General features: G+C 38.8%; 1 protein-coding gene across 3 annotated transcripts in view; it reads left to right on the forward strand.

Moving 5' to 3' along the window:
- Positions 1 to 718: 718 nt before the first annotated feature.
- mmp23ba (matrix metallopeptidase 23ba) overlaps positions 719 to 21,710 on the forward strand; it is a 31,915-nt gene continuing 10,923 nt past the window's right edge. Inside the window, exons 1-6 of one of the 3 annotated variants that reach the window (XM_026270714.1) lie at positions 719 to 1,060; positions 7,059 to 7,198; positions 7,545 to 7,684; positions 14,580 to 14,747; positions 15,701 to 15,865; positions 15,999 to 16,109. In XM_026270714.1, the coding sequence (XP_026126499.1) occupies positions 932 to 1,060; positions 7,059 to 7,198; positions 7,545 to 7,684; positions 14,580 to 14,747; positions 15,701 to 15,865; positions 15,999 to 16,109 (853 nt within the window). In that variant the 5' untranslated portion in view covers positions 719 to 931. The remainder of the gene's footprint in view (positions 1,061 to 7,058; positions 7,199 to 7,544; positions 7,685 to 14,579; positions 14,748 to 15,700; positions 15,866 to 15,998; positions 16,110 to 21,710) is intronic. The other 2 variants (XM_026270712.1, XM_026270713.1) reach the window with 2 other exon arrangements.

A 21,710-nucleotide genomic window follows, 5' to 3' on the forward strand; every position in this document is an offset into this window, starting at 1 on the left:
CTATTGGATCTTACCCTTTCCTTGTGTTTTTCCCTTAACCCAACCGTGACAGATACGTACTGGATCCGGGTGACTGCAGTGACCCTCTGATCTGGACACAGACTGGATCTGGTGGGTACGGTGACCTCGGAATAAGAGAGAAACAGACTAATATTAGCGTAGATGCCATTCTTCTAATGATGTTTTTTTTTCATACAACCATAACAGATTTTATTGATGTCTTTCATGAATTGCAGTGACTGCTCTAAAATATGAGATACCAATGTTATAGGAGTTTAGGACACATGCTTATTCAATAACTTTTTTATTAATTAACTTTGTTTTATTTTCTATTGGGGTTTGTGCATTTTTATTATTCCAAAGCATTGTTAGATCCCAGTGTTTCCTGTCATAGCTAGAATGTAATCACATGTTACTTTACATGTTTGATCAACAGTTGAAACATCACATATTTAGAAAACTAAAATAAAAAGTAATCAAATGCAATCAGTTAAATGTTTAATAAAGTAATTGAAATAGTTACAAGACTTATTACATTTTAGATAGGGTTACTTGTAATCTGCAAACTATAGGCTACATTTCCAAGTAACTTATGTACAAAAAGGGCTATTTGGGCTACTTTTGTTTTTAAATGCAAGCCTGATGCATTCAGGAGGCCGAATCAAAAGCAGATGTCTTTTGAAAGGTGATTAATCCTCCAAAAATGACAATGAAACAGCAAGTGTGGTATTAAAAAAAGAAAAAAAAAAGGAAAAAAAACCCTGCATTGATTGCATTACAATGTGTGCTTCAGCTGAGCTGCAGTCTGGCGCACTGACCGCTTTCAGAGCTGCACGAACCCAATGGCAAGCCCAGTCACCCGCGGGGAATAAATGGTGAGGTCTGACACGTCTTTGTTACGGGAAATCATTTGGACGGCGACGTCGCAAAGATGGTGCGTGGAGGAGTTTATGGCAGTCTGCGGAAAGAAGAATACTTCGCAGGACTGCTTCTGCTGGCGGCGGCAGGGTTTGGGCTCTTGATGCATGAAGTCACGGCTTTGCCTGTCTGGAGACTTGAGGTATGCTAGATTTTCATCAGAACGATCATTTCAGAAGCGCGCTTTTTCCTTGCATAACTCTAGACACGCATCTAAGCGGCTCAAAGGTGTCCCGCTTGATTCGATACTATCAGCTGAAACCCTCGCGTTATGAAACGACGAGTAGACAGCGGTCGTTAACTTGACGCGTCGTGCTTAAAACGCAGTGTTGGTGGCGAGGCGCGACACAGTCACGAGCGAAGCTTGTCTGGCCAACAACGACCTCTGACTGACAGCAGTTATGACATTCTTCTGCTTTCCATTCCTACGTTTTCTGCTGCGGTTTCTTTGCTCGGTGTTTGTGTGTCTTTTCTTTGTCCGTGTTTCTCTTCTACTTTTACATTCGGAAACGTTCGAGGATGCACTTTTGGCAATTCCAAACTATGTTACATTTTGGTTTTTCGTGGCTTTTAGGCTTCTTCGCTTTGACTGATCCATACTAGTGTAACCTTTAGAAAACAAAAACATTTACACAGTATTTAAAATCATGTTGTTCTCCATTCTCATCCAAGAAATAGGACAACTCATTCTGCACTCACAGGCTTCCCCAAAGTTTTGTCTATAAACTGTCCCTAGATTGAGTGCATCCACTCCTAATATCACCTGTGAGGGGTCTGTAATGCCCGGAGAGAGCTTTCCATTCATCACCAGGCAGGAGGCACATGTAGTGCTGGAAGTAGGGCACTCCCCAATCATGAGCCGGGACCATGTGAATATAGGGATGAAATAAAAACTACACTAAACTTCTTTGTAACTTATGTTTTGACTTCAGAAAACTCCTGGATGTTTAACTGACTATGACATGTCTCTGGTGACGTGCAGGACTTCTGCTTTCGTTTAGTGCACTTAATGGATAAGAATGAGCTCGTTTCTTCATCAAGATGGATTTTGAGTAATTTAGCATCACTTGTTCACCATTTGATTATCTGCAGTGAATGGGTGCCATCAGAATGTGAGTCTGTTAAGAAAAAAGTTGCATGTTTTTTAAAAAACGTCCAGCATTAAGATGTTTTTAACTCAAATATGAGTCCATAATAACACTCCCTCCAGTGAAGACGTGTTCTGGTCTGAATCAGGAGAGAAATCTGCACAGATCAAGCAGCGTTTAAACAGATCTGAACTAATCTGTGTCTGGATTCTGATGTGAGAGACGACAGGAGATGCACTTCTTCACTGGAGGATGTGTTATTATGGATCATGGACTCTTGATGCTGGATGTGTTTCAGCTTTTGTCTTCTCCAGATGTTCACTGATGGACTGGAGAGCTGTGGATGTTTTTATCAGCTGTATTCACTGCAGAGCATCCATTGCTGAGACGTAGATAAAGGTAACTGGGTATTTACTGATCTCAGTTTCCTTTCAGGATGCAGTATTAGCAGTTCTTGTTATTATCTGCAATCCTGAGTGTAGATGGAGGGTACAGTACCATACTATGCTCCATCTGTAGTAGTTGTATAATCAGTCTTTGTCTTTGGGGACAAGGCTGAAATATGTGTATTGGCATGGATAGTATGACTTACAGTTTACCCATCAGTGTGTTACTGACCTCTCGACAGTCGCTAGGATTTTAACCCTTGCATTACTTGTTGTCCAAGGTTTTTCAGTCTGACTGGTTTATTGAAGTGTTAACAGTTTTGTTTTGGGATATTAAGCTGTTTGCTTTGGCATGTTACTACACCGTCTCAGTAAATCTACAAACGTATCCAGTCCACTTCTCAGACCTTTCTATTTCACTTTTCTGGATCTAGCAGTGTTACATAATTTACAGTCAGCAGTGGCAGCTCATTACTTCGCATTAAATCTGCTCATGGCCAACAGCTGAGAAAGCTGTCAGACACCGTGAGAGAAGAGATAAGAGCAGATCTTTTGATTTGTAGGAACAATATGAACATCCCTTTTGGAAATTGTTTGATCATTTGGTTATCACAAAAGTAGCTGGGAAGATAGTTTGTCTCTGTCATGGAAGGAGCATGGCCATCGATAAGGCTCTGAAGTGTGTCTCATTTTAACAATCAGTTACAGCAACTCTTGTGTGTTTGATTGAATGTTTGTGCTGAGGTCAGCTACTGTCACCCGTGGTTCATTAAAATCACCTTGAACCGTGATTCTTGTGAGCAGTTGTATCCTGGAAGGAGCTGGAGATTAAATATAGTTCACAGTGTCTTGTCCTGTATCTTCATGCAGTGTGGTGCTACAGAGAAAAGAGTCTGAGAGAGTACCAAACATATGAAGAGGAAAGCAGCCAAACCTCAAGACTCTTGGATCAAGCTCCTACCTTCAGATTTATCCTTTTTCTGTTCCTGAATCTTACAGCATGACATGGTTATGATTAGTTGTGTAGGCCGATATCCTGATATCCTGCATGTGGGGAAAATGACCTGCAATTCTAAGAAAATACAATGATCAGAGACTCTTTCCAGGTCATTACCCAGGAAAAGGCTGCTTGGCAGCATTAGCCCTGTATTCAGTGTATGCTAAATTACCTTTAATCCACTTTCTTCACATTCATCCTCATCGGGTTTACTTGCTACTTACTACTTCAAAAACAAAACGTCCTTGAATATGATTCAAAGATTTGATTCCATGTATTTTATAAGTTATCCATATCCATCCTCTGATCCCACAACTGAATACTGTCCACAAGGTTTTGTGTATGTCCAAGTACATACACGAGCCAGGTTACTGCTACCAAACATCACTAGCAGTGTAAAGGGGAAAGGATCTTTTAAAAGAAATGCATTGCATTACTGAATTGCATGACTACATAAAAGGTAATTAACTATGTTACATAGTTACTTTTTATGGCAAGTATGTGACTTTTGCGTTACTTTTTGTCACCTGACCTGGGCTTGCTTTTTTACGTTTTAAAAACGAAAAACCCAAAAGTTATATTTTTGGCAGCTCTAAAGTAATTAGCATTACTTATTTGAAAAAGTAACTGATATTTTGCTGTAAATCTAAAAGCAATCCGTTACTTTACTTGTTAATTTAAAAAAGTAATCTGACTGTGTAACTTGTAATGCGTTACCCCTGACTCTGTTCATTAGAGACCGTATACAGTTGGTTATATGAAAAATGTTGGACAGTAGTCAAACATTTCTGTGAGTTTTATTGCAGACCAAAACAAGTCTCTGTTCTCTTTGCCACCACAGACCAGTTCTCTATAGCATTATTCTCCACAAACCATTACGTTCCCAGTGTACTAGACTTTAAATGCCAAACTTTGCCTTACTTCAAGGTCAAATCGACAGTCGAACAGAGAATCTGAAGGACTAAATGAGGAAATTAGCAGATTCTTATTCCAGTTGTCCTGAAGGTTAAATCGTAGACCAGAGCTGTGTGGAAAGGCACTTTTTGGCTTGTCTCTGAGGGACTAAACCTCCACCTTCTCTTCTCTCCACTGCGAGGGACTGGAATGCACACAGCAAACAGTGCTGGGACGCTCCATGTGCCAGCTGCAGAACGCCGCATGAATTCCAGTTGACATTGACATTGGCAACCAACACCAAACCTCAGAGTCGGGCAAATAATGTGGTTCCAAGTCACGCCCTGCTAAAAACACTTTTATATATTTAGTGATGCCTTTAAAATGGCATTCCAAGAATTTGCACTTGTTGCTCTTGAAGACTCCGTTGACCATCTGCTCTCTAAGAGAAGGACGTAGTTTATGAAGACTTGTATTATTATAACAATAGTACAGAGCAGTAATACTCATGATAAGTCACCCATGTATTAGCTTCACATATTTCTTGAAATGCACTCATGTCCCATTGTGTTTCTTCTTGGTTCATGGGGTTCTGCGGATCTCTGATTAAATCTTTAGACAGTCCTGCGAGCATCTGATTTGGCGAGTAGTTGCACAAAGAGACCTTACTGAAGTATCAAACTCCTTTACATCACGGGTTCGAGTGCAGCTGAACACATATTGTATGATGAAACTAGGCGGCAAGCTGATCGCCCCAAAACACTGTCATTTGTGAGTTCCACTCCGTCAATGTATCTTGGACCTAAAATACGTTTTTCCATTTTCAATTATTTTCCACTGGAAAAGAATGGAAGTCTTGCTTGCCAAGAGTGCAGCTTAAAAAACCACGTCAGCTTGTAAATGCATGTGATATAAAGGCAGGCCTTGGGGATTCAGGAATGTCCCCTCTGCCCTGTCGGACCGAAATAGTCTGTCTCCTCTAGTTATAACTATCTTAACTGCACTGCTCCTATCAGTGTTTGCAAGTGGCGTCTGCTAGCTTTTTACCTTTTAAAACACTCAGACTCATGGACTCTATCGACGCTTGACCTTTCTTGTAGAAGACTGAGATAAAAGTCAGCACAGGACTTTACAGCACATATAGAAAACCTTCCATGTTAGTCCATGCATTCATCCAGTTTGGAAGAGCGTACGCTCTGTGTGAAGCCGAAAGGAGCCAAGCTCTATGCAAACACTGTCGATTTCTAACCCAGAGACTTCTTGGCTCTCTGCTGTGTTTGTGTATGTGTCTGTGAATGTCTGCTTAATGTGTCTGTTTCAGACACTAGTTTAAGGTCAGATTACCAGTGGAGTAAAAAAATGTGGACAGCTTTATAAAACCCAGAGAGCGCTCTCAACATCAACGTCTGAGTTCAAATTCAGGCCAAATACCTTCTGGGATAACAATATTGAATGAGGTGATTTTTGATGGCTAGTAAAAGACAAGTTAAAAATTTTTTTCTAATACATCCTCTCTAGGATTAAACTGACCCCTTCCTCTAAATTACAGTGTAATTACTATCTGTCACCAACTAGCAGTAGACACATAGTCTTTAGTTAAGGTAGCACTAGTACCTTATTTTTTAACAGCCATTTGCAAAGGAATTTATTGCTAAGAATTACATTTATTCACGAAAGTGCTTTCATTTCACCCATGGTTTTAAAATTTGATATGTCCCACCAAAGCTTCCTGTGAATCCACGTCAACAGTGTCATGGAAAAAAATGTCATGGTCTCTTTAAAGTTCTATTAATGTTTATTTGTTGTTGATTTTCTGGAATGACCACTCATGTAGTTAAGTCCTTGAGCAAGTTGACCGCATGTGTGGGCTGTGGTTGCACGCTCCAACCAAAAATGTAGTTTTCACCTCAGTACCACTGCAGAGGTCAAATTCTTTCAGAAGAAAAGTCACACAGATAATAAACTACCAGACAAAATGTCATGTGTGGTTCGAGCAAATCTGGAAGTTTATTTACACATCAGATAATACTGTTGTGTGTGTGTGTGTGTGTGTGTGTGTGTTTTAACTGTAGAACATGTGTAAATCTCTTAAAAGCCTCCTCCTGGCTGGAGTTTCGAGAATCTTCTTTGATTTACTGCAGTGACGCTGTGATTCAACTTCTACCTTATCATCACTATCAGCAAGAGCCACAGTCTGACAACATCTGATCTGAACTTCTTCTGTTTTTGTTTAGATAGATAAAATGACTTCACTGAGGTCATGCTGCTGTGGTTTGGTGATTAAACCAAATGTTCTTATTATATATGACGATTATCTTGTATTCTGAAATGAGTACGTGATCGGTTTGGAGTTTTAGACTAAGAATTTGTCATATTTACCACTTGTACAAAAGAGTTCATTATTGAATTAATGTGCTACTGTAACTGAATGTAAATGTACTGCAGTGCTTTGCATGCGCTGTTCTGTAAAGAGCATGAAATAATTGTCTTACATCAGACAGTGGAGCAGTCTGGCTGGAAGATGAGAAGAGCAGCCCAACAAGTCTGACTTAACAACTCAACTGAACTTTCCTCTCTGCAAGCGTTCATTTCAGTCCTGACTAATCAACACAAGATGTGTTCCTGGCTCAACAAGACATTTATTAGAGAAAATTAGACTTTAAAGCACCTCACAAGTGGACTTATCGCTCTTGTAGGAGCAAGCGTGGCACAGAGCTTCATGGAAAATCCTGCTCACAGATCAATCTAATCTAATCTGAGATTTTTTTGTCCAAGGAAGAAGCTCTCATGTCTGGTGTTTTAATCATTGGGATTCATAAAGACGCCCGCTCCCATGTGCTTCACCTTTCCAGAAACAAACGCTACACGCTCACTCCAGAGAAACTGAAGTGGGACAAATTCAAGCTGACTTACAAGTAAGAATGCTTTTATGTTTTTATGCATCAGTCTGATAGCACAGCCCTCCGTTTGAAACCTGTGGCTTCTGCTTTGTCCATATTTTAATTTAGAAGCTCTAGAGCGTGTATCCAAAGGACAATGAGCACAGAATGTGTTTCCCTCTGGTCATACAGTATATTTATGCCATTAATATTTAATTGGGGTCTTGCATATCCAAAGTTTGATCTGGTATAAAACTTATTTTAGAAATTGTTGTGTGTTTCATGGCAGGAAGTAAGTGATACAAGTGTGGAACAACATGAGTAGATGATGGCAGAATCATTTATCCTCAATGTTCAATGGGTGCTTTGTGTGTTCCTGCAGACTGCTGTCATTTCCAAGGAATCTTTTGAACGCCAGTGACACAAGGAGAGGCATGGCCAAGGCTTTCTCCATGTGGAGCGACGTCTCGCCCTTCAGTTTTCGTGAGGTCCCATCTGATCAAGAGGCCGACATCAAAATCGGTACATCGAAAACATTTTTGTTTGTCTGTTTGTTTGTTGCAGTACAGAGGCATTTGTAGTGAAAAAGTAACACAGAATTCAATTCAATTCAAGTTTATTTGTATAGCGCTTTTTACAAAATAAATCATTACAAAGCAACTTTACAGAAAATTATGTTTCTACAATATTTAGTAGTAGCTAGTAGTTTGTGCACATTTGACAGGATTTTAGAAAAAATAAAAATAATAATAATAATAATACAAGACGTAGTCAGCTAGACGATGAACTATCAATATTATTAATTAAGTTATTATATGATTCAGTCACACATTTAGCAATAATTGTTAGTTCTGTTTGTTGATTCAGGGTTAGCATCATCTGGGGTCCTCTGAGGGTCAGCATCATCTCTTCTCAGGTGTTCTGGATCCAGACTGGAGCTTGTTTAAATCCTAGTTACCACGGGATGTAAATCCCGTGGCGAAACATAGAAACAAAATACAGACATCATTAGCATAGCTGCTGATCCAACAAAGTAAAATTAGTTTAACCCAAGTTAATGAATAAAAATGCACCTTTGAACAGATGCAACTACACTCACAATTAAAAAGATACATTATTCGAATGCTTGGCGAAAGAGATGTGTTTTTAATCTAGATTTAAACAGAGAGAGTGTGTCTGAACCCCGAACATTATCAGGAAGGCTATTCCAGAGTTTGGGAGCCAAATGTGAGAAAGCTCTACCTCCTTTAGTGGACTTTGCTATCCTAGGAATGACCAAAAGTCCAGCGTTTTTTGACCTTAGGGTGCGTGATGGATTGTAACGTGGTAGAAGGCTAGTTAGGTACGCTGGAGCTAAACCATTTAGGGCCTTATAGGTAAGTAATGATAATTTGTAACTGATACGGAACTTAATAGGTAGCCAGTGCAGAGACTGTAAAATTGGGGTAATATGATCATATTTTCTTGACCTGGTAAGGACTCTAGCTGCTGTGTTTTGGACGACCTGTAGCTTGTTTATTGAAGAAGCAGGACAACCACCTAGAAGTGCATTACAATAGTCCAGTCTAGAGGTCATAAATGCATGAACTAGCTTTTCTGCATCAGAAACAGATAACATGTTTCGTAGCTTGGCAATGTTTCTAAGATGGAAGAATGCAGTTTTTGTAACATTGGAAATATGATTTTCAAAAGACAAATTGCTGTCTAATATAACACCCAGATTTCTGACTGTAGAGGAAGTAACAGTACATCCGTCTAGTTGCAGATTGTAATCTACAAGATTCTGTGTAGTGTTTTTTGGTCCAATAATTAGTATGTATCTCTGTCTTATCCGAATTTAATTGGAGAAAATTGTGTGTCATCCAATCTTTTACATTTTTAACACACTCTGTTAGCTTAGATAATTGGGAAGTTTCATCTGGTCTCGTTGAGATATATAGCTGAGTATCATCAGCATAACAGTGGAAGCTAATTCCGTATTTTCTAATAATATTACCAAGGGGCAACATATATATTGAAAATAGAAGGGGACCTAGGACGGATCCTTGTGGCACTCCATATTTTACTGATGATAAATGAGATGACTCCCCATTTAAGTAAACAAAATGGTAGCGATCGGACAGGTAGGATCTAAACCATCTTAGAGCCTGCCCTTGAATACCTGTATAGTTTTGTAATCGATCTATGAGTATGTCATGATCTATGGTGTCGAACGCAGCACTAAGATCAAGTAAGACTAGAAATGAGATGCAGCCTTGATCTGACGCAAGGAGCAGGTCATTTGTAATTTTAACAAGTGCAGTTTCTGTGCTATGGTGGGGCCTAAAACCTGACTGAAATTCTTCATACATATCATTTTTATGCAGGAAGGTGCTCAATTGAGCAGACACAACTTTCTCTAAAATTTTAGACATAAATGGAAGATTTGAAATAGGCCTATAATTTGCCAGTACACTAGGATCTAGTTTTGGTTTCTTAATAAGAGGCTGATAACCGCCAGCTTGAATGGTTTTGGGACGTGACCTAAAGATAACGACGAGTTTATGATATTGAGAAGCGGTTCTTCTGCTACAGGTAACAGCTCTTTCAGTAATTTAGAGGGTACAGGATCTAATAAACATGTTGTTGGTTTAGATACAGTGATAAGTTTATTTAGCTCTTCCTGTCCTATGGTTGTAAAGCGCTGCAGTTTATCTTTGGGTGCGATGGATGAAACTGAAGTGTTAGATGCTGTAGAATCTACATTCGCTATTGTATTTCTAATGTTATCTATTTTATCAGTGAAGAAATTCATAAAGTCATTACTATTTAACGTTGGTGGAATATATTAATCAGGTGGCGTCTGGTAATTTGTTAACTTAGCCACTGTGCTAAATAAAAACCTAGGATTGTTTTGGTTATTTTCTATGAGTTTGTGTATATGCTCTGCCCTAACAGTTTTTAGAGCATGTCTATAGCTGGACATACTGTTTTTCCATGCAATTCTAAAAACTTCTAAGTTAGTTTTTCTCCATTTGCGTTCAAGACTACGAGTTAATTTCTTGAGAGAGTGAGTATTACTGTTATACCATGGTACAGTACGTTTTTCTCTAACTTTTTTCAATTTGATTGGGGCAACAGCTTCTAATGTATTAGAGAAAATAGTGCCCATGTTGTCAGTAATTTCGTCTAATTCGTGTGTATTTTTGGGTATAATTAGCCGTTGAGATAGATCAGGCAGGTTATTTGCGAATCTTTCTTTGGACTGGAACAATAGTTCTGCCCAGACGGTAACGCTGCGACATATAGTTAATATCAGTTATACGCAGCATGCACGATACAAGGAAATGGTCTGTAATATCATCACTTTGAGGTACAATATCTGTAGCAGTAAGATCGATTCCATGCGATATAATTAAATCTAGTGTATGATTAAAACGATGAGTGGGCCCGGTGACATTTTGCTTGACTCCAAAGGAGTTTATTAGGTCAGTAAACGCAAGTCCTAATGTATCATTTGCATTATCAACGTGAATATTAAAATCTCCCATGATTAGCGCCTTATCAACTGTAACTAGAAGGTCTGAGAGGAAATCTGCAAATTCTTTTAGGAATTCTGTATACGGCCCTGGTGGTCTATACACAGTAGCACAGTAGAATGAGGTAAGTTAGTGGTTTTGTGTTTCTGAGAAAAAGTATAATTTGCCAACTATGCTTACAACTTCCATCATTAATGACATAGCTCAAGGATTCGGGATTTGGGATGTGTTTCCGAAATCTTCAGTTTTAGTGAACATTCGCAGACACCATCGCAAATTTTTATGGTTGTATGGTTGATTTCTATATCTTTCATTCTACACCTATACAATTTCATTCTACTTCTTTTAGATTTGTAAGATAATAAAAGCACTGTTATGTATGTGTGGCGAGTGGGGCGGGGCCGAGAGGCGTGGGAACGAGGAGTGAGGCCAGGTGTAGTGATTGGAGATGAGCTACACCTGAGCCCCACCGCTACAGTATGGAAGTAAAATAATGACAAATGTCTTTGAAACAAAAAAGCATGCTGAATAGCACTAACTGAAAAAAATATACATTGCATTACAAGTACTTGTATTTTAATGCCCTGTATTTCCAGGGCTTGCATTTTTAGGTCCTGAAATTTAACATAGTTGTTCGTTTAAGCTGTGAATATTTCAATTGAAAATATTTCACACACCTTTTCATAATTAAAAAAATCTATAATTCATTTTCACGTTCCAGAATTCACTTCCAAAATATTAAATTGGTTTAAAAATACGATGTTAAAAATACGATGGTTTAAAGATACGATAATATTCGACAGGCAAATTTCGCTCCATTTTATTTCACTTTCCAAATTCGCTTCCACAAATTCAGTGGTTAAAATTCAGCAGATAATTCACCCTTTCACATCCGGGAGCTGCAGGAATAGCAGTAGAGCACAAGGGCATGATCTCCATCTGCTGTCAGTCGCTCACCAGCAGGTGGTGCAAGCGGCTTCTGATGAAGACCAAAGCAACGGGTGGATTAGTAATACAGTTACAAAAACTGATCTGCATAAATGGAGCAGGCGCTAAGCAGAAGTTTTGATTATCGGGGCATGTGGAAAAGCTGATTGTGTGAATGTGAATGTTTATTTCAACATCTTTGCCTTTACCATAGACTGTATAAAGGCTGTTACCCGTAGCCTAGTAAGCAGCATTCTATCATAAAGGATTTACTCAACGCTGAAGTACAGAACTAACATTACATCTAAGGAACACATATATTGCTTTCGCTTGTTTAGTTTCCGTAACTTTGTGTCATGGCTTGTGCGTCACTGTGCTGTAATACTGGGGATCCCCTCACGTCACACTCCAGGATTCCCCAAGGACGAGTAACGCTTCTCAATCAATTAATACTATGATATAAGACCTCAGATCTCAGATTACACTTTATTGATGATTATGCAAACTATATAGATAGTTAAGCAGATGTAAAATATGAACGAACGCTCAAGGTTTCATGCGGTTTCCTTCAGAAATCTGTTAAAGAAAAGAAAACTGATTAACGTGGCTCAGCGCACTAACAGCGATTACATTTACATTTATTCACTTAGCAGAGGCTTTTATCCGAAGCGACTTAAACTCACATCTTACTGATGAAGCAAATTATATACAGACAGATGAGGATATTAACGCAAGTCACTTAAGAAAAACTCAGTTTTAAACTTTAACGTTAAAAAATTAACGTCTTTTATTGCCTCAAGATATTAAATTCGGCATCTAATTAATACAATATATTACTGTATATTATGTACATTTCAGCAGATGAGCCCAGAAATGAGCCCCACAAACCAAAAAGTTTCACCAAATCCTTTTTTTTATTTGTAAAAAGAAAACCAAGCGCAGTAGTTTTATGTTTGATATTTGCTGTCTATTCGCCTAAGCTGCTTAAGGGACCATCTGCAAATTTACCTCAAAATGAAACGTAGTACAATATTAAATTCAAATTAATCAGTTTACACTAAATTAATTATTTACTCAAACTGACTAAATATATATGGCCAATAACTTATTTCTCTTTGTATGGACACTACACAAATATTGTTTAAGAAAAAATTAGTAAGTCAGTATCTAGCAATGTACAACAACTGTTGGAACATGAAAAACCCTTTTTTTTTAAATAATTGTATACTGTAAATATATGAAGGGAGGTATTGGCAAAATCTCACCTGTAGATAATCACTATGAGAAATACAAGATTTAGAATTTGACAGTACGTTATTTAAAATTGTTATTAAATCACATTGGACCTTTTAACCCAGTCAGTGGAATTGTCAGATGGTCCCTTGGGTCCCTGCTCTCTCCATGAAGACGCAGAAATTTCAGCAATGGATACATGGATTTGCAGCACTAAAAACTGCTTGTAGTTGCTCTGCTACTAAATTAATTTAAAAATGGCAATCCATATACAGCTATGATCAGCTGTTCCTTCATCTTGTTACGGAAAAGGTGAGGAAGCTACATGACTCGCGGTGCACTTGCGGCATTCTGAAAAGTTGAGATGTTTTTAACTAGCTGCGGGTGCGGACGCGCTCGTTTTTTTCTACTGCAAGCGATTTTTAGTGTTGCAAATCCATTTATCCTTTGCTGAAATTTTCACGTCTTCATGGAGAGAGCAGGTCATGGATGCTTAGCAAAGGCAGGTGCCTCAGGAGCACTTCTGCCCGGGCGCTTTGGAAAGAAGGAGAAAGCGGTGTGCCTAGCGTTTTCCATGCGTTTTTAAGCGCGATATGTGAAAGGCCCCTTACCCGTCCTTGGGGAATCCTGGAGTGTGACGTGGAGGGATCCCAGTATTACAGCACAGCGACACACAAGCCATGACACAAAGTTACGGAAACTAAACAACCAAAAGCAATATATGTCTTCCTTAAATGTAATGTTAGTTCTGTACTTCAGCGTTGGGTAAAATCTCATTATAATCTCCTTTATGGTAGAGAATGCTGCTTACTAGGCTACGGGTAACAGCCTTTATACAGTCTATGGTAAAGGCAAAGATGTTGAAATAAACATTCACACAATCAGCTTTTCCACATGCCCCGATAATCAAAACTTCTGCTTAGCGCCTGCTCCATTTATGCAGATCAGTTTTTGTAACTGTATTACTTAATCCACCCGTTGCTTTGGTCTTCATCAGAAGCCGCTTGCACCACCTGCTGGTGAGCGACTGACAGCAGATGGAGATCATGCCCTTGTGCTCTACTGCTATTCCTGCAGCTCCCGGATGTGAAAGGGTGAATTATCTGCTGAATTTTAACCACTGAATTTGTGGAAGCGAATTTGGAAAGTGAAATAAAATGGAGCGAAATTTGCCTGTCGAATATTATCGTATCTTTAAACCATCGTATTTTTAACATCGTATTTTTAAACAAATTTAATATTTTGGAAGTGAATTCTGGAACGTGAAAATGAATTATAGATTTTTTTAATTATGAAAAGGTGTGTGAAATATTTTCAATTGAAATATTCACAGCTTAAACGAACAACTATCACTTGACATCATCAACGACCAAAGTGGGTCAAATGACGAATATGTGACAGAGTTCCGGCATTTTCAGGAAATGGTCCTGAATTGCTAGTTAGTTTCTTAACAATGTATCATACTGTGGTTAGTAATGCAGCAAGTTACGTCATGGTTTTGGGACATGCACCTCTAGCTTTTCGGTTCCTCAGATCACATGATTCTCATTGATCACTGCCACCTTCAGGAGATGTCTTGTGGTGAACGTTATTTTACTTCCTGGAAGTTGTGTTAGAATAAGTTAAATTCAGTTAAATGAAATTGATTCTGAGTCGCATTATAGACATGGAGACTTTAGTATAATGCGTATAGGAGAGGATGTACGGTTGAATCATATTGGTTGGTTGACTCTCATCAGGCTTCTACTCTGGAAACCACACCGACTGTCTGCAGTCCTACCTGCACCACTGTTTCGACGGCATCACTGGAGAACTGGCGCACGCCTTCTTCCCTCAGACCGGAGAGATACACTTTGATGATGATGAGTACTGGATTCTGGGAAACATGCGCTTCAGCTGGAATAAAGGCACGTCCCCCCTACCGGAAACCCGGAATCTGATTGTTTACTTCTTTACTATGCTGTAGAAATTGTTCAGAAAGCTTCCCAGGTGTCACACTTCTAAGAAATGTTTATTACGCCAAAATAAATATACAGACACCATAAAATAGACAAGATAGAGCATATCAAAACCCCTAGTTATCATTAGTTCAGACTGTAACAAGAGCCTTTCAAGGGGTGCTTGATTGTGTTTTAGTTTGTTGTTGTCTTATACTTTTAGATAACTGTTATTTGTAAATGCTTAGTAAATGCTAGCTTTTAATGTATGTTTAAATCCTGATTAAAGCTCTAATACAAGACAGCAACCATGTGAGTATCCATGCTTAACGCTTCTCATAGCTATGTGAAAATAAGAGCATAAAAATTCTTGTTTGAGCTGAGCTGATGATCTGAATGAGAGAGAGAGATGCAGAACAGGGGGACACGAGGAACAGGATTAAGAGCCACTGATTTAGGACATTGATTTTAAAACTTGTAAATCCATTCGAATCATTAGAAGACAATCGCAACTCATATATAAACCGATTATTACATGCACCACTAGTTTTCTCTTCCTCTTGTCTAAAGCAGCAACATGGCCTCGTCCCCTTTGCTGTGAGGTTTATCAGGGTTTATGACGTCACAAACACGGGAAGTAACTGATGGTTAACGGATATTTTTTTATGATTTAACAGCAACATTACACACTAATATTAAAAAAGTTAAATCACAAACAACCACCCCTTTAAGATGCATGAAGAAGCAAAATTTTATTTTTAATTAAAGCTTTAACAAGTACAATCACACTAGAGCATTAACATCTGTGTTGGTGCTGCCTATGCAAAACAAAAAAGGTTTTCTGTATTGATATCAAGGGTTAAGAAAAGAGGGAGCCGATTTGACCTGTGTGTGTTTGTGTCTGTGATTGTCATTGTATTCAGGAGTGTGGCTGACCGATCTAGTTCACGTGGCGGCTCATGAGATCGGTCATGTACTGGGTTTGATGCATTCCCAGAATCGCAAGGCTTTAATGCACCTCAACGCCACACTGACAGGCCGCAAACTCATCACTCAAGATGAGGTTTGGGGATTACATCGACTCTATGGTATTTTACTCAAAAGCACAAAAAACATCAAAAATAACTATACAAACTGGATTACTTCTGCAGTGCTGTTGCATTTCTACAACTGACACCTGACAACTTCTTATTTCCTGTTTTCCTGTCCATTCCACCGCAGGATGTTTGGATCGATTATTTATCTGTCCTGCTTGGGCAAAGAAGGGTTATTGTGACAGCAAGAGGATCCTGATGCAGAAACACTGTCCTTCCAGCTGTGACTTCTGTTACGGTAAGAGGCCTGCTATTTCATAACAGAAAAAATTGTGTATAGAAAATATAGAGATAGAGTTCTATCAGATCTAGACAGTATAAAGTGTGGTCCTCATTGCAGGTCCTTGACAGTACGAGACCACCTGAAATACATGTAGAGCAACAAACCACAGAGAGTTATTTTAGTAGTGTATACCACAAGAATAACAGGTATCAAAAAAAAAAAAAGTTAAACCTTGGTTAATAATGGTATTCTAATCTATGCAAAACGTGTGTCTAGAATGATTTACTAGTCTAAAATTTGTGAAATGTCTTTGATGTTTTTGACAAGCAAGCAAACGATAGAAAAGAGGTATGGTACAAGTTTTTTTTTGACAAGTTCTGTAGGTGGGAATCAAACCCTGATCTTCCAGACAGGGAAGCTCAACCGCTGAACTACTGGGAAGAGGAGTACAGATGAAGTATGAACTCAACATATCTTGAATGCCTTTATTCTGTTATGCAGTCAAATGTTACAAAAATGACTTAAATATTCAACAGAGTACTACATTTTCACAGAGGCTGGCTAACACACAGGGAAGCCTCAAGACTGAACACCAGCATATTGACTGGGCTAACACATAAATAGAGAAAACACCACACAAGTGAAAACAATCTGATTGGCATATAAACTAGAATCAAAATGATCAAAATGCTTTCTAGTGGCCGGACAGAAACTCTGCTAGGAATGGCTCCTGACGTTCTTTGAACAAAGACCTCAGACTCCAGCTCCAGAAAATGAGGGAACACAAACAGGCATTCAAAGGGGAAATATCTAAAGAGGAAGAAAACCGATAGAAAAGGCTTAATATCAAATTCTTCATTCAACCGCAAAGGTGACAATGTATTTAGAATATGAATCCAAAAACATTCCCTTTGGAAAAGTTTTCTCTCAACAAACAAACGGTGGCAATCCTTGAAAACATGAGACAATTTAGAATCAGTAGAAATAATATGCTAATGCCTGTAAAGAACCATACGAAATTCTGCACCTCATGCTGAATACCTAACTGAACAAATAGGACCATTGCCTGATTATGTTTTATTGCTCGTAGCACATAGAAACTGTTTGAGATGTTTCATCAAATTTACTCTTAGCTTCTTCTATCCATTCCCTATAATAACCACGATGTAAAAATCTTGGAATCAAATCAGCGGACCATCAAGAGAAGACTCTTCAGTGCTACACACTCTGCACACACTCTTAAACTGGATTATAGGCAGGCTTCTTACAAGAGGTTCTGGATGGAAACTATCACCTCTTAAAATTGTATTACGATCCGTTGGTTTACGATACAATTCAGTTTGGAGTTTACTCTCAAAAAATGTGTATCTTTACATCAAGAAAACTGTACAAACAACATTCTCTGTATCACACTCCATGGTAAACTTCAAGAGTTCAGTTCTAGAGTTGAGATAAGTCAGTGGGTTTGTTATCAAAGATGTCATCAATGTACCATTTATAAAACATCTTAAATAAAAAAATAATAATTTGATTCATTTGAAATGAACTCATTCAAATATACCCATATACAAACAGGCATAATTTGGTCCCAGTTAACTGCCCATTGCTGTTTCCTTAACTTTTATATAGTAATAATTTTGAAATCTAAAGTAATTATTAGACACTTACAATAGGACGACCCTTCAGAGAGATATCCAAACCCTTGTGAACCTTTGGTAATGTAAATTGCCCATTTTTTTTAAAATTATGCTATTTATGTTATTTGAAATGAACAGTTTCATAAAAGACAAAATCATCCAATTGTCATAATCTGTAGCTCATTGAAGCACTATGGACCCTCCCTTATCAGCATGGCGCACAACCACATCAGTATCTGTTTAAAGATCAAATAAAGAATCCCTCTCTGCTTTTGATAAATTATTATCTGCTTTATAATGTCTCTTGTTTTTAAGCAGTCCAAAGATGCATTCCTGTTACAAGGTGGGATAAAGGTCAACCTCCTTTTAAAAGGAAGAGGAATACTAGACGAATCAGAAGTGATAGGCTCTGTACAGTAAAAGGAGCATCATCAGATAGAATTGATATTTCAGATGTACCAAAGAATTCCTTCAGACTCGGAGATCTAAAAAACTTTTGAAAGTCAATCAAAGTGTCAAAAGCAATGCAAGAATTAGAAAGTCACTTTTCTGAGGAATTCATAACCGTTTTTCTCTGATTACTTCTAGTCATTCATAGAGGAAGCAAAGAACCTCTTTCGTTTACCCCTTGTACATCTTTTCTCGTCTTCCAGTCTGTACTTGGCAGTTCTGCTCGAGTTCGGTTTTAAAAAACTGAGCTTTTATGCCATCGACCAGCAGCATTATAGTCTGAATCACCCACAGCCTTTTCACCCCAGGCTGTCGACGTCTACAGGGGAGCTTCCTTTCAAACTTCCTCCACTTAGTTGCTTTAATCTCAGTGGAGAGTTCTACCCTTTGTTGTTCAAGATCTTTTTTCAGTTCATTTAACTTATTTTATACTTGTAATTCCAGTGTTTTCGATTGCTGATGTACTGACCCAAGTGGTTTTGTTGGCTCCTTAATCACCAACACCATAAGATCAAACAACATTTTTTTGGTATCTCGCACCAGCGAGAAGAGTCCTCCAAACCAAAAGCAGGAGCTTTTTGTAGACGTAAACACCTTGTGTTGATTTTCTTAAATAGATAGTCACTCAATGTCACAGCATGTTAGTATTGTTTAACTTTTAGTTTAATTAAATGCTGTAGTTTTTGTGTGGTTGTTGTAACAAATCCCAAATCCAAATCATCAAAAACAGATTCTTTCAACAAAATTCCTGCATAATCTACTTCACTGTGGCGAACCTGCCATAATGGAATTAGAAAAAGGGCAGTGCTGCACCCAAAAAGACAACAACCAAAGTATAGCTACAGCATTTGCTTCAGCGAGAAGTTAAACAATACTATCATGCTGTGACTTTGAGTGAGAAAATCAACACAAGGGGCTTAGGTCTACGGAAAGCTCATGCTTTTGGTTTGGAGGACTCTACTCGCTGGTGCGAGATACCAAAAAATGTTTGTTTGATCTTATGACGCTGGTGATTAAAGGGGTCACATGATGCTTTTTTAATGCTTTCATTATTTCGTGGATTTGGTGTAACAGAATATGTTGACATGCTTTAATGTTCAAAAAACATTATTCTACATTATTGTAGGTCCTCTATGCACCACCTTCTGCATTGTGATTGGCCGAACATCACAAGCACTCATCAGAAACGTAACGGCCATATTCACGAGCAGTGATGAAGCTCGTATGTGTTTGCAGTACACAAGCCACAGACGGTTAAGACAGCTGACTCCACTGTAATGTGACCGTCTCTTTCTCGCTCTCTCTCACACACAAAACACTTCAAGAAACCTGCAAAGCTACAGTACTGTGCAAAGTGTAGGCACTTGTTTAAAACTGCTGTGTTTATTAATTAACTTCTGTTAACTTAACTAAATTAAATCAGCATTTGGTGTGACCACGCAATGCATTAAAAAAAGCTTTAGGTGCACTTGCACAGGGGCAGCTGTGGCCTAATGGTTAAAGAGCCGGACTAGTTACCAGAAGGTTGCCGGTTTGAGTCTCGGTGCTGGCAGGAGGTGGTGGTGGAGGGAGTGAATGAACATTGCTCTCTTCCTCCCTCAATACTCATGACTGAAGTGCCCTTGAGCAAGGCACTGAACCCCCGGTTACTCCCTGGGTGCTGGATCTATAACTGCCCACTGCTCCGGGTGTGTGTTCACTTCTCACTGCTGTGTGTGCACTTGGAAGGGTTAAATGCAGAGCACCAATTCAGAGTATGGGTTACCAAACTTGGCAAATATCACAACTTTTTTTTTTCACAATGTTTTTCACATAGCTGTGCAGGTAGGATTCTTGAAGAATCTTGAAAACATTGCCAAATTTCTTCTGGATTGACTCTGTCTCAGTTTGTTCTGTTTCTTCATGTTATTCCAGACAGACTGATGATGATGAGGTCAGATCTCTGTGTGGAGAATCCTTGTGCAAACAAAAATCTTACTGGGTTGTTACAATTAATGGCAAAAATAATGTTATTTATTAAAAAATTTAAACTGATATTTACTATTCACACACGCAAAAGTTAGAAATAACTGACTTAAAACCATTTTTTGTTGGTGAAAATACTAGTGGCCTAAGACTTTGGCTCAGTACTGTACCTTTGAAGGGTCGTCCTATTGTAAGTGGTTTTGGTAGTCTTACTGAGGATAGTTCCTCTTTTGTGGATTACTTCATTAAACCGTTTGTGCCTATGTTGCCATCTTATGCATATGATTCTGTGGATTTTTCTGTGGATGCTGTTCTTATTGCTACACTTGATGTTCAGAGCCTATATACTAACATCCCTCAAGAGGATGGCTTACGGGCGGTGGAAACGTTTCTAAATCAAAGACAGAGTGGAGTAAAACCTAGTTCAGCATGTTCAAAATCAGAATGAGATTTATTGCCAGATATGTTTACACATACAAGGAATGTGTTTTCATGACTTAAGCTTCCGCAGTGCAACAGAATGACAGTGACAGAGCAAAAATAAAACAAGTAAATAAGAAATAATAATATACAAATTTACAATTGTATGTGCAGGTATATTCCAATGGACAGTTTTGTATGAAGTGTAAATTTGAAGTGTAGACTAAGTATGAGTGTAGATAAATAATTGTATGAGTCTATCAATAGTGTTGTGTGTTCCCCAGTTATTGTATAATTGCCTGGGAGAAGTAACTGTTCCTGTGTCTGGTCGTTCGGGTGCTCAGAGCTCTGTAGCGTCGACCAGGTGACATCAGTTTAAAGTGGCAGTGTGCTGGATGTGAGGGGTCCAGAGCAGGGCTGTGAAAGTGGCAGATTCTTACCACCGCAGTGGTAATGGACCAACAACCGCCGGTGGAACGTGTTGATAATATCAAAATTAGCGCATTAATGCAGTTGATTAATTTTTTCAGTTTAACGTGTTAAAAATATTTAATGCCATTAACTCAGGGGCGGGCTTCAGATGCGTGCTCCACTGCACTTCAGCGCCAGGTGCGAGTCAAGCGAGCGTGGAAACAGTCCTCTGCACTGGGTTAGGGTTAGGGTTAGCAGCCTGCAAAATGCTAAAATAAATATCAAAGAAATAATACAGTTAAACAAGTAAGTAGTCTAAATAAGAAAGTTAAATACACCCTGTCTAATGGACGCGAGGGGCGCAGTGTGACAAAATACTCATTATAATCAATGATGCAGCATGACACGACATGACAAATATCCACTGGTAAACTGCCCCGTCTTGTTTATGAGGTACTGACACAGAGTTCAAATGTCCTGTGTAGACACTAGACAGACAAAACTTGTTGCAACGTGGCGGTGTCATGTCCGGTGTGTAGACGGTTCACTGTTCCGCAGCCAAGCAAGCGTCTCCTCATCCGCACGCGCTCTCTCTTTCTTGTTAACATCTTTCATTTATCTCCGTCTTGTTTGTATTTGGCCAGTTTGGAGAAAGCCTCACCAAACCTGAAAAGCCAGGTGTTTGTGATCATGGGAACTTGTACAAACATGGATAGGTGACATGAATGGAGAA

Source organism: Carassius auratus, chromosome 8 (genome assembly GCF_003368295.1).
Source record: "Carassius auratus strain Wakin chromosome 8, ASM336829v1, whole genome shotgun sequence".
In the NCBI taxonomy this organism is placed as follows: domain Eukaryota; kingdom Metazoa; phylum Chordata; class Actinopteri; order Cypriniformes; family Cyprinidae; genus Carassius; species Carassius auratus.